The 15,765-nt window shown below is 53.6% G+C and overlaps 3 protein-coding genes across 3 annotated transcripts; 2 read left to right on the top strand and 1 right to left on the bottom strand.

Annotated features, from left to right (window-relative positions):
* Positions 1–27: 27 nt before the first annotated feature.
* Positions 28–2,973, top strand: KRP23_3254 (GPI ethanolamine phosphate transferase 3; the record flags this gene model as incomplete). Its single annotated transcript, XM_067888080.1, has 2 exons — positions 28–1,549; positions 2,507–2,973. The coding sequence occupies 2 exons, from the start codon at positions 28–30 to the stop codon at positions 2,971–2,973; spliced, it is 1,989 nt and encodes a 662-aa protein (XP_067747355.1).
* A 30-nt stretch (positions 2,974–3,003) lies between these two features.
* KRP23_3253 (Serine/threonine-protein kinase 11-interacting protein) lies at positions 3,004–5,695 on the bottom strand (the record flags this gene model as incomplete). The annotated part of the gene is made up of 4 exons (XM_067888078.1): positions 3,004–3,678; positions 3,757–3,864; positions 3,931–4,130; positions 4,204–5,695. The coding sequence occupies 4 exons, from the start codon at positions 5,693–5,695 to the stop codon at positions 3,004–3,006; spliced, it is 2,475 nt and encodes an 824-aa protein (XP_067747354.1).
* Positions 5,696–6,132: 437 nt separating this feature from the next.
* KRP23_3252 (putative ubiquitin carboxyl-terminal hydrolase FAF-X) lies at positions 6,133–14,991 on the top strand (the record flags this gene model as incomplete). The annotated part of the gene is made up of 2 exons (XM_067888077.1): positions 6,133–6,389; positions 6,462–14,991. 2 exons carry the CDS (start codon positions 6,133–6,135, stop codon positions 14,989–14,991), a joined length of 8,787 nt encoding a protein of 2,928 aa, XP_067747353.1.
* Positions 14,992–15,765: the final 774 nt, after the last annotated feature.

Genomic DNA, 15,765 nt, shown 5'->3' with positions numbered 1-15,765 from the left:
GTGCTTCATTACAGAATCCTCCACGTCATGGGCCATCGCGCACTCGCGGCGTTGTTGGCGCTGCATGCGGCAGCGCTCTACCTGTTCACCACCGGCTTTTTCCTCACGCGCTTCGAGGTGTCGGATCTCAGCAGTTGCCAAGCGTCTCCGTCAGACGTGAACGCCGTCCCAGCGCACCTCCGCGGTGGCCAAGAAGACCTCGCACGCCCCGACGACGAAGCTTCCCAGGGCTGTTGGATGCCACGACGCTTCCGACGCGTCGTGTTTGTGGTGATTGATGCGCTGCGATTCGACTTTGCAGCGTCGGGGCCACGTACTGAGCGGTCGACGTTTTATAGCGATCGACTGCCAATACTCAACGACACTTTGGTCAGTGAGCCGGAACACGCGCTGCTGCTCAAGTTCGTAGCTGACCCACCGACGATGACCATGCAGCGTCTCAAGGGGCTGACAACGGGGTCACTGCCGACGTTCCTAGATATCAAGGACAACATGGCAGCTAGCAGTCAGATCGTCGAGGACAATTTGCTGCGTCAGCTGCGTGCTCAGCAACGTGGAGTGGTGTTCATGGGCGATGACACGTGGGACGCGCTGTATGCTCGGGAGTTTACGAGGAAATTCGCCTTTGACTCGTTCAATGTGAAGGATCTGCACTCAGTGGATCGTGGAGTGACGGCGCATCTGTTCCCAGAGCTACGAAAGCCGGATTGGGACTTGCTAATTGCACACTTCCTGGGGGTGGACCATGTTGGACACACACATGGACCCAGCTCCGTCTTCATGGCTGAGAAATTGGATGAAATGAATGGGATGCTGAAGAGATTGCTACAGGAGCTGAAGGGCATGCCGGATGGGGATGACGTGCTGCTGGCTGTGCTGGGAGATCACGGTATGTCGGCTGATGGCAATCATGGTGGTGCAAGTGACGAAGAGACAGGTGCCGCACTATTCCTATACAGCAAGGCATCACTCGTTGCTGGGGGTGTGGGCGAGGATGAAGATGCGAAAGAACTGCAAAAGTACGCAGAGAGGATGCTTGATGGTTCACGAGAAGTGCCACAAGTGGATCTTGTTCCCACGCTGGCATTGCTGAGTGGTCTTCCGATCCCCTTTGGCAGTCTCGGTAGTGTCATTCCATCGCTGTTTTTCGTGGCCCCACCGTCACGTGAAAGTGGAAAGAGCAGTTCACTGGCTGCGTTCCAGACACTGAACCGTGCACTGCGCTTAAACCTAGATCAAGTACGGCGCTATCTCTTCAGGTACTCATCCGCATCCCAGTTGCCTGAACGGGCGTATGATCAGCTAGAAAAGCTGTTCACGGGCATTAAGCGCGTGGAGGATCAACTACAGCAAGTTCAAGGAAACCAAACAGACCCCGCTCACTCGAAGGCAGATATTCCGTTGCTGCTTCGGCTCCATGAAGACCTGTCGACACAACAGCAGCACTATCTGCGCGAAGCACTAGCGCTTGGACGCTCCATTTGGACGCAGTTTGACTTGTGCAGTATGGGCTGGGGAATGCTGCTCCTTGGGTGGGCTTTCATCCTTGGTGCTGCGTTCACCAGAACTGCGAGTGCAAGCTCAGAGAGTAATTCCTGGAGGCCCCACCTAGGGGTTATTATTTCTGTGGGTGGCTTGTTCTTCATGTTTCCAGCGAACATTAACTTGCCGCTCCTTCCCGCTGCACCGCTGTCACGAGCACTCGTAGCAACGTCCTCCACTGAATTGGTTGATATGACTTTTGAAATTGTATTTCGAGCAAAGAGCGCAAGTGTTGAAGGCTCTCGGGCAGGTGGCAAAATATGGCCGAGCTCAGCGTCGGCAGCCGGAGTGGTAGCCACTGTGGTCGTGGTGCTTCATGCGCTAGCACTACTCTCCAATAGCTATATCGTAGCTGAGGGCAACGTGATGCAATTCCTATCAGCAACCACTGGATTCCTCCTGATCGCCTGCGCGCAGCGCTCAGACACCAGCCGAAGTGCTGCTACGGTTGCTGCGTTAGCTTTTATCTTCGCGACACGAGTAAGCAGTGCGCTGGAACCGCCCAATATCATCAAGGCTTCTGCGACGTTGTGGAGAACTTTCATCCCGCTGGGTGCTACTGCTGCACTTGCTGTTGGCTTCTTTACGAAAGTGACCCAGTACACGGGGCAACGAGTGTCGCTAACGGGACGGTTCTTGCTCGCATTATCCGTACTCAGCTACGGTGTGTGTGCTATCTTCTGGGCAGCTTCCCCAATTGAGGTGGCATTCTGGAGACTCTGGCTGCCCCGTTTTGTTTATTTGGTCTTCCTCGGGTCTCTCGGCTGCCTCCTTGCGCGCGCTGCACGGCAACCAAAACATGCACAGCAGTCGACAAGCGACCATCTCCTCTTGCTCTGGCAAGTCGCTCCAGTCTTTATGGTAGTTCTCGGGCCTACGTCGCCGCTGTCAGTGTTGTGTGTGATTGTACAGTGTCTAAGCTTCGCATTTGTTGCCACTTGCTGCCGATCTCATGCTCCGGCAGAGTTTGGTGACAGCACGCCGTGGATACTGCTTTGGGCATCGAGTTCATACCAATCATTCTTCACCACGGGCCATGCGAACACGTTTACGAGTTTACAGAACGCGGCAGGCTTTGTGGGCTTCGACGACTTCAACTTCTATGTTGCAGGTGCGCTGTTGGGCTTCAACACTTTCGGCTGCTTCGCGTTGGCTGTGTTGGCACTGCCTTGGCTGACCTTGAAGCACAAACCGCAATTTGGCGGGGCTAGAATGCTATTTGTCTTCTCGGCCTACTTTTCTCTAAACGCTCTGGTGTCCGCGCTGTTTGTCGCGCTGCAGCGAAGACATTTGATGGTGTGGGCGATCTTCGCACCCAAGTTCATTTTCGACGGTGTTGTGCTGCTGGTCATAGATTTTCTGCTACTGCTACTGGTCGCACCGTTCAACCACCACAACAAGGACTCGACCAAGTCTCATAGATTAGAGTAGACAAGAGTTTTGGGAGTTCATACACAAAACTTACTCGAGCTCTAACCGCAACGTCGTAGTCATAGCATGCACGATGGCATCGCTCCACTCATCACTGTGCACTTCGCGAGTGTCAGTTCCACCTACGGTAGGGGCCGCAACTTCACGAATGCCGTTGCAAGAGATCATGATACACTCTCTTATCGATGCATCTGTAGCAGCAGGTTCCTCAATGTAGAACCCCTCAGAAATAGTTTCCCACGGTGGAGGCGCCAAGGGAATGGCGCTTGGAATAGCGATTCCCTGGTTGGCGCAGATCGCAGCCAGCTTCTTGAATGAGATTTCCCGTACGTTGCAACTCGAGCATAACAAGCACGAGTAGACCATCACCGCGTCGTCAGCTTCTATCCGCTTGGGGTATTTGGGTGTGAGCAACGAGAGAGCTCCGCAGCTAGCGCAGTTGCAAATCACGATTCGACTCTTGTACTGTTGATACAAGCGAGCCACAAGCGTTGGCAGCAAATTCTCCAGGGACGCTACTGCGTCGATTTGATAAGCGGTGTCAGCCACGCTTGATGCCCCTCGCGGTTGGAGCTTCATCGTAATTATCTTTGCTCGATTCGAGTGAATTGATGTGCCAACAGCAACAACATCTGGAAGCCACCGGGTGATGGTTATCGGGCGTTTGCCGTCACTGACAATAAACCTTTCAATCAATTCTCGAGACTGCAGAGAATGCCCAGTAATGCATCAGTATGTCAAAGCAACAGTCACCAGAATACGCTACCGTCTACATGTACATACCTTGATCTCGACATTTGCTGGAACACCATCGATTCCGAAATGAAGGTCATGTTCAGCTGCCTCTTTAGCACTGAGCAGCACGCGCGCACTGATGCTTCGCCCAGGTTGCTACAGTTCAAGTCGAACACATCAGATTCTAACGGTTTGATACAGCCAAATTTCAAGGCAACTTACCTGTGGTGACGAAATCTGTGTTTGTGAAGTGGAGCGCGCAGCTCGGACGTCCACATTATAAATGTCATTACCCTCTCGCACGAGCAGTTCTTCCTCTTCAAAGTCGCGCATGAAGTCACTTGCCGTGTATTTGCGACTGCGTGTTCGATTGCGCCTGCGTGTCGGTTTCTCTGATGTGGAGTCATCATTGTCTTCTTGCTCTGGTTTACACATGTACAAGCATAATGTGTTAGAGCACACACACAATCGTTGATTCAATAGTATGAAGCGTACCGCTGATCGTTGCTTGGCTCTCGCTCTCCTTTTTCTCCTTGGTAACAATTAGATCACGCTGCGTTCTGAAGTAGTCATCCACCGATCGCCATGACGTTTGTCCCCCGCGAGGTCCTTGGCTGTTACCATTTAATGCGTTCGCTGCAATGGCGCCATTCTCTGTTCCTTGTCCACTGCCCCATCCGTCGTCATTCGAGTGTTTGCTCTTCGTAGGCAACGTTGACGGTGGGTTTTGGATTTCCGCATACTGAGCTGCAAAAGACTGAGAGCGTGGCAGTGACGGGTATCCCAACACAAGCTTCGGGTTCTTCACAACGATGCCGCTCTGGACTCGTACTCTAGGGTACACGGGGGGTTCCACAGACTGTCCCCATATGCTGCTGTCACTGGCAATCTTGGCGCCATCTAGCATAAGCAGCATACGTCGGTTTTTCATGCTGCTAAGCTCGGCATCGTTCCAGGGTTGTCCATCCAGCTCAATTGGCTCCCCCAAGTAGAAGAGCACTTCACGTCTATAGTCCGGCCGTCGAGAGATCGGGTTGAACTCCATTTTCAAGTACGCAAGTCTCGGCAGCCTCGACAACAACTCGGTCTCCGTGACATCATCGATCAAGTTGTGAGAGACGTCCAATCTCTCGAGTGCCGAGAGTGTCTCTAGCCCCTTCAGCGACGCGATCCGGTTCACCGCAAGGTCCAGCTCTCTCAGCCCGCGCAGCGCCTGGATCGGCGGCACGTCTCTCAGTCGATTATGACACAAACTCAGCACCTCCAGCGAACTGGTCGCCATGCTCGTCTCCACCTTTTCAACGTTGTTCCAGCCCAGATCCAGTGTGCGTACAACTGTCAGCAAGTTCACAGACGTGTCTAGGACTTCCAGGCCACAACAGTTCATCTGCAGCTTCCGCAGCTTCCTCCAGGGCTTTTCTTGTCCGTGGTGGGGTGTTAGCAACTGCTTCAACGTCGTCACCTGCGTGTGCTCGATATGCAGCTCTCTGAGCTGTCCAGCAAAGCAATGGACATTGTGTAACGCCCTGACGTCCGTATTCAGAGCCTCAATAACCTTCAGCGAGGGAAAAATCTCCACCTCAACGGGTCTCGGCGCCTCATTCTCTTCCTGCGACTGGTGCAGCCGCAGCCGCTGCACTTCCCGCAGGATCGTGGACAGCTTGAGCACCTGTAAGTGGGCGCTGGCCTTGACCTTGAGCTGCAGCTGCGGCTGAATGGTCCACGCCTGCACCACACGCGTGTCAGCGTCTCGTTTGGGCGCTAGCGCGTCGTGCAGGCGGAAGGCCAGCAGGTCCACCTGGCGCGCGCTCAGTACGAGGAACTGGCGACCCAGCGTCGCCGCGTGCTGCTGCAGCATCTCCTCCAGCTCCTTGAGGAAGGCTTCTTCGCTCAGAGCCTCGTCTAGCGCGATACCCGGCGCCTGCGGGGCCGCCGCGGGGCCCCGCGCAACACCCAGCGGCAGCGCACGCACTTCAAGTCGATCCATGCATACAAAGTGACAAAAATAAGAGCCATGTTCTCGATCAACACAACAAGCGCCTATGCGACAAAAATATATGCCCGGCAAGATCGCGGCATCGACAAAATGAGCGCCCGCGGGGGAGAAAACCTGAGAGAAAGCCCGAAACCCGAGGGAAGCGAGCCACTTTCACCCATTCCGCATCTTGCGCGCGCTTCAACGTGCGCCTAGAGCTAGCCCAGGGCCGCCCCCGAGAGAGTGAGAGAGGAAGCACGGCAGGCGACGAGGGCCAGCGGCGGCGCAAGAGACAGCGCAGCACCTCGCGGAAGAAGAAAAAGCCTTGCAGCAACGTGAGCAGGGAGCTTGTCTCGCGCCCCGCGTGCACGATACCCGGCCCACCGAGCCCCCGCAGCAGCCCCTCCACGAGCAGCGGCGGGCAGGAGAAGAAGCTGCACGTCCGGTCCATGGAGCGCGCCCCCGCCCAGGACCAGGACGGCCAGAAGCGGCGCAAAAAGAGCCAGGAGAACACGACGCCCATGCAGGACGACGAGCTCGAGCTCTTTCACGTGGTGCAGGACGACCTGCGCCTCAAGTCCACGGTGGGCTGGCAGAACGCCGTCAAGGTGCTCAACTCGGCCCTGGCGCACGCCGACCGGCCCGAGAGCCAGGCCTTCCTGGACGACGCCTTCGCCAAGATCGTCAGCATTATGCTGGACCAGCAGTGCGTGACTGCAGCTTTTATTTTTGTTCCTGTTGGATGAGGTGTTGATTTTTTATTATTGTTTCTTTGCAGTGCTAGTAAGATCGGGTCTTTTGAAAAGTCGTGCGTGACGCAGTGTCTGTCGCTGGCGGTGCCGCTTGTCATCGCTCAGTTGAAGGCCGGCAAGTACTTTCAGGCACTGCCCGTGCTGACCATGCTGTTGAGCAAGAAGAAGACGTTCTACAAGGACTTGCGCACGTCGGCCATGATCGGCAGCTACTGGAACAAAGTGCCGGGCTCGCCTGAAGTGCGCGCGCAGTGCATCGAGGCGTTCTGTGAGCTTAAGGGATTCCACTTGCTGCTTAGCACGCTGGAACTTCTGATGCAGAACCACCGCGAAGGCGACGACTTGGAAGCGGCCATGGATAGCGAGGACATTCGGATTCTCCTGCAGGCGCTGCTGGAGTTCCGCACGTCAGTTCCGGAAAGTATCTGCACACAGATTTCCGTGCTGATCATGACGTATTTCACAAAGATCTCGGACTCGGTGCTGAAAAAGGAGTCGAGTGACGCGGTGGGAGCCGTGATTGCTATCATTCGGAGGCTTGTGGACGCAGGGATCGTGTCGTCCGAAGCCATTAATGCGTTGTGGCTTGATATCACCGAGAGGTACGTCGAATCGACTTCCTTGCCTCTGCGACTTTTCGGCCTTGAGCAGATCAACCAGATTGTCAACTGTGCCCGAGCATCGCGCGCGTTTCCGCCGCAATACTTGGTTCGGAACGCTGGCACTGCTGCCGTTAATGGTGTGTACCATCTGAAGGCTAACTCGACATCAGCAACGTACGTGTTCCGGCAGCAAGAAACAGGTCAGGTGTTCACGCTCTTTTGCTGCACCATGAAAAGTGGCTTGAAGTGGTGGTTTATCTCGGAGGCTGACAAGATGCAGCCCGGATCAGACCAGGACATTGATTATTACCAACATCAGTCACAGTACGAAGAGTACTTGCCACCAACGCACAATTGGATCCCTACGGGGAAAGGAGAGGCCCCTGCCCCCGAACTGATCGCAGAAAGTGTCCACGAAAATGGCGATGAGGATCTTACGCGACTGGATTATATATTGAGCACGTGGGTGGTGGAGAAGAAAATTCTTGAGGAGATTTTTGGCGATCGAATTCATCGTGAAATTGTGTCGCGCAGTGCGTTGCTAGTCAAGTTTCTGGCGGAATCCAACAAGTTGGATACGCACTCCATTGATGTGATTTGGCAGTCCTGTATCCAGAAAGACCAGACGCTGGTTCATGAGATCCACAACCTACTGATCGCTACGGTGCCATTTTTATCGAATGAGCTGCTATTGCACCTGGTGGAAAGCATTCATGCCTCGTTATTGCGAAGTCTGGAAAGTAACGAGCCTTTCCCGGAGCTGATTTCATTCTTACAGCGGCTGGCGACTAATTCCCCGAGCTTTCTTATGGAGCGCAACGTGAATGTTACGACAGCAATCTTGCAGCTACTCTGGTCGATTCAAATGCACTGCAGTATTGCAAACATTCGACTGAGTAGGAGTTTGCGTGATTTCTTCCAAGAAGGACTGCGCAGTGAATTTGGCGAGCCGCTGCGAAAGGCATTTTTGAACGAATGTATTGACGGTATTAAAAAGTCTTGCTCGTTATCAAGCTCGGCGCCAGATTCTGTTACCACTCCGTCCTCTGCAACTATTGCACCTGCACCCAGCAGTACTGGCTTAGGCTCATCTGCTACGTCGGCAGAGCTATCGAGCAAGGATTCTACCGCCTCCAAGTCTTTGGAGCTGCTAAAGTTCTTGATCGACTCATACCGACTGGATCAGGCGCTCGTGGTGGAATCGCTGAATTCAGAGCACGGCTTGGTGAGCTTGCTGTTTGATGAGCTCGCGACATTTGTGGCACGGAGTACGGACAAGCAGTCCTCGAGCTATCGCACTGCCATCGGTCATCGCCTAGAACTGATTCACTACATCCACGTGAAATCCCCAAAGCTGGAGCTCTCAATTCCGCAAATTGAGCGCCTGTGGCAAGTGTTGTCGTCGTCACCTGCTGAACGTGAATTCTGCTTGATTTTTTTCAACCAGACAAGCATGCGCAGTCACCAACCGGCTGGAGCAGCACTTGGCATAAGCACTGTTGGTGGATCGATTAGCTCGGCCTTCAGCTTAGATGTGTGCTTCTACGTTTTCAACGAGCTCTTGTGCAACCAAACCGACTTCCGAACACTTGGATGCATGGGCTACAAATGCTTCAACACCTACTTCGTGGGCCTCAATGCGCAACAGAAATTGATGCAACGCATTGAGGATTCTACGAAATCAAATTCGCTAAATTTGCTTGGTATGGATGCTCTGTGGCGTATCGCGTTTGAAGCTCCTATTGAAGTCGCTGAAATGGCTACGCGTGAGTTGCTTCGTGTTTATGAGCGATCGTGCGACGAGCTGAGCCATGAGGGCGACAGCGAATCAGATGAAGGCGTGAAAGATTTCCTGGCGCGAGTATTTAAACAGTTGTCAACTGTGAAGGACAGCTCGCCAGACTCACTAAAATTAGTGCAGCAATGCTCCAGTTTGCTCACAGGCCTGGTATCTAGTGCCCGTAAGAAGCAGGCATTTGTTCCACATGGTCTGAGTGGGCGCGGTGCGTATTTCACTATAAAGGTCATAGCTCAGCGGATTCCTTCATCCAATACGAGCGGGGCAACAAGTGGTGCGTCAGCAACAACAGCTGCTGCAAACCACGACAACGCGGTGCGGAATATGCAGGCATCGGCATACTCCAACCAGACATTGTGGCTTTTCCGCAAGCAAATCGAAAAACTAGTGGGCCATCCAATGCAGCAGACAAAAATCCTGTCGTCTGGCTCGGCGATCACTGGTGACAAAAAAACTCTTGCTGACTTGCAGATCACGGAGTCCAGCGAGCTGCGCGTGTTAATGTTCAACTCGGTTGTGCAACGCACTAACTTGATGGACCAAGAGCAAGTGATGACTTCGGCAGGCAAAGACTTGCCTTCTTCTTCCTCATCATCCCAACACCATCCTGGTCTTGTGATTGCTCGTGATGCCTCGTACTTTGAAATTCTTTTCCGTGTGCTCGACATCGTGGAAGGACATTCTGTCCACGAATTGCTGTGGGCCTTTTTGAAACAGATCCCTTCAAGCGAGGAGCTTCTGAGCCGGGTTTACAGCATCGGTGCGACTGAGACGAGTGGCGGAGATGTGAATATGAGCTCCCCATCAGATGAGGCGGTTAATGGGGGAAGCAAACCGGATTGGTCATCGTTGGTGAAAGGAATATCTTCCCACCAAGCTATTTACACGCTGCAAATCATGGATGCGTTGTTACTCCCTTCAGACGTCGCTAAGATCTCATTTGCGCAGACTTACCTCCAGCGCTTCATTTCTGGTGGTGGGTTCCACGAAGTACTATCATATTTTATTAACGCAAACTTCCATGAGAGCTCTTTCAACGAAGGTGCGGCTGTGGCTCTCCGTATCCTGAAGTTTTGCCTTTTTGACTCAGGCCATGACAATGGGCTGTATTCAGCTACTTCCAACGGAGACATTCCGGCTGAGGTGCTTTCTGGTAGCGACTCAATGGCTGTCGATCACGACGCTGGCAAGAGTCCCGAAGTTTCGAGGGCAAAAATTATTGTGGAGCAGAGTCGCTATGATCAGCTGGTACTAAAGATCGCGGAGCTTGTGGTTTCTGAGTATTCACGCATCGAGGAGAAACCCCCTGCCAAGAAGACGGCGTACCGCATTTTGATCGATGCTGTCAAAACTGTGGAATCGATCGTGTCGATTGCGCATGACGCTGCGGCCAAGTATATTAGGGCGTTGGAGCCACGCGCCATCATTGTCAATATCTTTACGAAGTTTGAGTCGGAGCAGGTACGAGAACAGTGGCTGTCATCGTTGGAATCAGTATGCAAGGCTTCTGATGCTGCTGCTGAAGTGGTCTTTGAGGAGTGCACACAGTCGATTGATCGTATTGAAAACGTGAGTGCGCCGTGTGACCAATACACGCGCGTGCTTTGCGCTTTGGCGCGTCTAGAGGGTGGAAACTCATCCTCCTATTGCCAAAGATTGGCGCAAGCTGTTGTCGTTAAGTTGCGTCGTGGCTTCTCAAGCAAATTCTTAGCCTGCAACGAGCGGTCAGGCGAAGTGCTGATTGGATTGCTGGAGTTTTTGCGGGAAGTGTTGGTGGTACACGTCGATGTGCGATCCAAAATTGCGCGCGACATTGTGGACGTCGTCTACGAAGAGTGTTTATTCACTCTACCTTCGGAGGATCGTCGCCGCTGCCCGCTGTGCGTGTCGCTCGAAACGCGACGGCCGGCATTCAAACTACTAGCGAGTGCCATTTCTTCAGACGCCAGCATTTTACACGATTTGCAAGGCCGCTTGACCAAGCTATTCACACGAAGCGATGCGCTGCGGTTTAAGTGGGGCCAAGAGAATAACATTGAAACGCGTGGCAATGGCGAGCATGTTGGACTCAAAAACCAGGGCTGCTCGTGCTACATGAACTCCTTCCTACAGCAGCTTTTCATGCACCCAACGCTGCGCCAAGGCTTGCTAGGTGCTAATGTAGCACCGCGCCCCACTCCCCAAGAACCCACAAAAGGAGAGGCTGAAAATTTCCCAGAGCGCTTAGTAGGGTGCCGTGTTGCGTTGGAGTGCGTAGGAGGCCGGGTGTATGAAGCAAACGTTGTAGGGTACGACGATCTTACAGGCCAGCACACGATGCGATACGAGAATGGTGGTGAAGCTAGCTTTGTACTTGCAGAGGGGCGACCTGGGAGCGAAAACGGCCGCTATGTTATTCTACAACCAGAGTTGACGGGCACTGACGCGACGTTGGAAGTTCTTCGTCAACTCCAGCGCACGTTCTGCTACCTGCGTGACAGTGAGATGCGTTACTTCAATCCGAAGGCGTTCGTCGACTCATGCACGTGCCTGAACTTGGAGTTTTCTGTATATCAGCAGAACGATGCCACAGAATTCTGCGATAAACTGTTGGATCGCCTAGAGACCGGTCTAAAAACGACGCCACAAGGCACAAGGTGTCTTCAGGATGTGCTTGGAGGAAAACTCATTTCGCAAAAACTTCCAAAGGACTGTGGCCATCGCTATGAACGTGAAGAACCGTTTATTCGCTTAGAGTTGCAGATTCGAGGAAAGGAAAGCATCGAGGAATCACTCTCCGCATTTGTTGAAGGGGAGCTCATGGATGGTGACAACAAGGTGGAATGCGAGCTCTGCGCTACAAAAAAGGCCGCTGTGCGGCGCACTTGCTTTGGATCGCTGCCAAATTTGCTGATTCTCCACCTAAAGCGCTTTGATCTGGACTATACAACGTTTGAAACGGTGAAGTTGAACAATCGTTGTTCATTCCCCATGCGTTTGAGCATGAAACCATACACAAAGGCGGGCATCGAAGAGCAAGAAGCTCGTTCTAATTTGCAGCAAGAACGAGAAGAAACATCTACCGATGAAGATATGGCCTCGGATGACTCCAGTGACTCCGATGAATTTATGGCAGATGTAAATGGTGATTCTCCAGTGATTCAAACATCTTCATCGCCTAGGTCAAGCAGTAAACTGACAGCATCAGTGTCTCCGCGCAGCGCATCCTGTGACAACAGTGGTGAAGATGACGAAAAATGCAGTACCAAGTTGGACCCTAACTACGAATACCGTCTAAAGGGTGTTTTGGTACACTCCGGTGTAGCGCAGGGTGGTCACTACTACTCGTTCATTTACGATCACATGTCTGAAAAGTGGTTCAAGTATGATGACGAAGATGTGACTCCTTTTGACCCCAGTAACATTGAGGCAGAGTGTTTTGGAGGAGTGCAGCGACGCTCATGGCACGGCTCAAACAACTCGATGGAGATGGAGGTATTTAGCAACGCACTGATGCTCTTTTACGAGAAGGTTATCCCCGTCGAGCCCGAGGCGACCTCAGCTAGTAAGAGTGAGACTGGGCCTGAAACATCGACTGATGTTGTTGTTGCTGCTCCGGACGAAGATCGCTGCGAGTACGAAGGAGAAGTATGGAAGTCCAACGAGGCGTTCCTTCAAAATTCCTACCTGTTCGACGTCGAATTTCACGAGTTCCTGCGAGAGATGGTACAGTCTCAGTATATTAAAGACACCCCCGTACCAACGGAAGAGGTCGTGCCCATGGCTCTGTCGCCTCCACCCTACTCGAAGGACTCAGCATCTCCCCCAGCCGTGCCAGTGGCGGTCGCAGTGCCTACACTTCGAGCTGACGAAGAGATCCAGATGACACTGACTGAAATTGGAGTAGAATTTGTGCTGAGTGTATTGCTGCACTCGCGCGAAAAACATGGAATTGCACGATGGATTACCATGCTGGCGTCTAAGTTCACAAGATCCAAGGCTATCTGCGCGCGCTTTTTCTCGGAACTGTCAACGTCAAAGCGTATTATGTGGCTACGTGGATTACTATTTGAGTGCCCTGACTCGATCGCTCGTCAATCCTTTGTGCACTTGGTGTCGCGTGCACTTACCGCCTATGAAGCGCACCGCAAGGAAGAACAAAGTGGTTTGGACAAGGAATGTGCTGAAGCCGCTGCGGTAGCTGACACAACAGTCATCCGCGCCTTTTTGGAGACGCTTGCTTCTTTCTTAGATCAAACGTCTATTATGCAGCAATCTCATTTGGAGGAGTGTTTCATGCTCTTGCGCAACTGCGCTGAGATCAGCGCCACGGCACGTTCCCAGCTGCAACAACTCGAAATGATTGCACGCTTGATTAACTTCTTCCTGTGCGATCGTGGCCCGAGCGCACTGAAGGATGCCTTCCCGTCATCGACACTGCAACCAACAGCATCACGATATGCGTCGCCTGACTATCAGTATTTGCTGGAGGCTGTTATTGCAATCCTGGGGTTGCCGAGGCGAACGACAGAGCCCTTGCTCACAGAGAGTAGCACACAGTATCCACACCGTACGGTTTTATCAGAGAAGGCCGAGCATGCTCTGGCCGAAATCTTCGAGGACTACAAGACACTGGGAGGCGCGGATGGCAACCCTGGTTTGGGGCTCGATGAGCTAAAGAAGTTCTTCTCCGTGTCACTCAGCAGTGCAACTAGCAGCCCTGCAGTTGAACAGCAGGCTCGAAGCATGCTAGTCAAGTACGGTACACCGAGCGCTGACACAGTGAAGGATGAGTCTGCTGCAACAACTTCACATGTAGAGCTCGATGGCTTCATGCTGTACTATACGGATTTGGCGGCATCATCGTCGAAGTCAGTGCTACAAGATCTACGTGCATTTGGCTTTAGCGAGGACCTCCAGCGACACTCCTTAACGTGCGGAGAACTTCCTACCGCAGCTCAAGTGCTCGAGGGTCTCAGCCCGTTGAGCCGTGGTGCTTTGCTCAACGATGTATTCTTTGATTCGGCGCTCGAGGAGGAGGCAGAAACGACGTGTGAGCTGTTGCTACGGTTGAGTTTGGGAGACCGCGAGACATCTACACGTCTGCTACGTGCTCTTCTGCACTGCTTGCAGAGCACCGAGACAGGATGGAAGGGGCAGCCTGTTGTGGATGCGTGCGCGTTGGCGGTGCAGCGCGTACTAGGTTACGAGTGTGATTACCAGAAGGGACTTGTGGAGTTGGCGCTGGTTCACACCGACTACGGCTTGCTTAGCTCCGCACGCAGTCGAGAGAATTTGCGCTCGCGCTACGTGAACACTGCACACGTCCCTCTTTTCGTATATCGACAACTGGTTCTCGTGCTCGAGCTGCGTGCACGAGTACCTGCAGTAAGTGCGTGGTTGTCAGAGCACCGCAGTGAGTGGGAGTGGTTCTATGAATGGCTACGCCTCGAGTCGCTGCAGCCGAGCTTGGGTGGACGCCTTGCAATATTGCGACGAGAGCCGGCCAAGCTAGAGATGCTGTGGCGGTTGGGCGAGGCACTGGGCATTCCCTACCAGGAGGAGCAGCGACGCTATGTGGTGGAAGGTGCTGGATATGCCAATGTGAACGGGGTGTACGTTAGCACGTCTCACATCCACGATAACTGTTTGACGTACGCTTGCGTGAAAAGTGACATCGAGTACACGCTATTCCGCTGCTGCATGCCCAGCAAGGCTCGTCGCTGGTACATTTCCTACTCGCCGAACAAGAATCTACTGGGAACGATGTCGGACGAGGACTTCTACTTTGTGCAGTCGCACATTGATGACGAGGCCCCGCCAGTAGATGGCTGGAAGGTGTGGGTGAAGAACGAGAAGGCTAAGCCGCCCGTGCCGACCGTGCGTCTCCATAGTTCTACGGTGGCGGCGCTGGACGGTGAAGGGGACGCGGCTGATGCGTCCGACTCCGTTGATGGCTACATGCCGGAAAGCGGCTTCCCCGAGCACGAAGAGGGCTCGAGTGCCCCCACCGCGCCTTCCTCGGACATGGTCGTAGAGACTGTGGACGTGGATGCGGACGCGGAGACGGTGGAATATGACGACAGCGAGGACGAGATCCGCGACAGCAACGAGCGCTTCCGAGCAGTGCACTTGGACACGCAGGATGACGGCAGTGGCACGGACGACTTCATGTAAGCAAGCGAACTCGCCGGGAGGGGAGAGTAACATTATGTAGCTTTTTGCCATTCGTCCCGGCCGCACGGACTCGTTGCTCGCGGGCCGGAGGGATTTCTGGTTGGCAGGGAAGGGAGGAACAGGGGTGCTTGTGTGGTGAAGATTGATAAAGAAAACAAATTGCAATTTACGTTGAAGCTGTGCGTGGCGCAGTGCTCTCTGGTGAGCGACCTGCGCTGTGAGGACTATCCCTACGTTTCGATGGACGAACGACGCTCTCACTTGGCACCACTGCAGTTGAAGCACGCATCTCGGTTTACCATCTTCGTGGCGTGCCTCCTCTTCGTGGCCCTGCGCTCGCCGAGTCTGTGCACGCCAACAAGACCTACGGGCGAGCTGCTCGGAGCCATGTCACGGCGCTGGTAGTTTTTTGTCGAGCGCTCCTCTTCAAAATGCGCTGAAGCTGTCCTCTACCCAAACTTTCGCATCTGGTTTGCAGGATCTGTAGATGGAACCCGTAGCCACTTAATCGGTGATGCGATCCATGCGCATCGTCACTCCATTGCAGAGACCGCCGCTCCGTATCCGCTGGCAATCGAACTGCAAGCCATTCATCCACTTCCGCTCTGATCAACGCACGAACCACCTGGCGTCCATGCCAGCGCTCTACCGTACAGTCTACGGGTAAGGCCGAAGCTAGGGCGAGAGCGCTGGCTACCATGGTGCAGATCACGGGCAAATTTTGATAGGCATGGCAGGCCGCGTGGATCACTCGCCTTCTACCGGTACCCACGC

The sequence above is a fragment of the Phytophthora ramorum genome (genome assembly GCF_020800215.1).
Source record: "Phytophthora ramorum isolate Pr-102 chromosome Unknown Phyram_PR-102_s0003, whole genome shotgun sequence".
Taxonomy (NCBI): Eukaryota; Oomycota; class Peronosporomycetes; order Peronosporales; family Peronosporaceae; genus Phytophthora; species Phytophthora ramorum.
The sequence above is the reverse complement of the archived record's forward strand: the minus strand, read 5'-3'. Positions and strand labels throughout refer to the sequence as shown.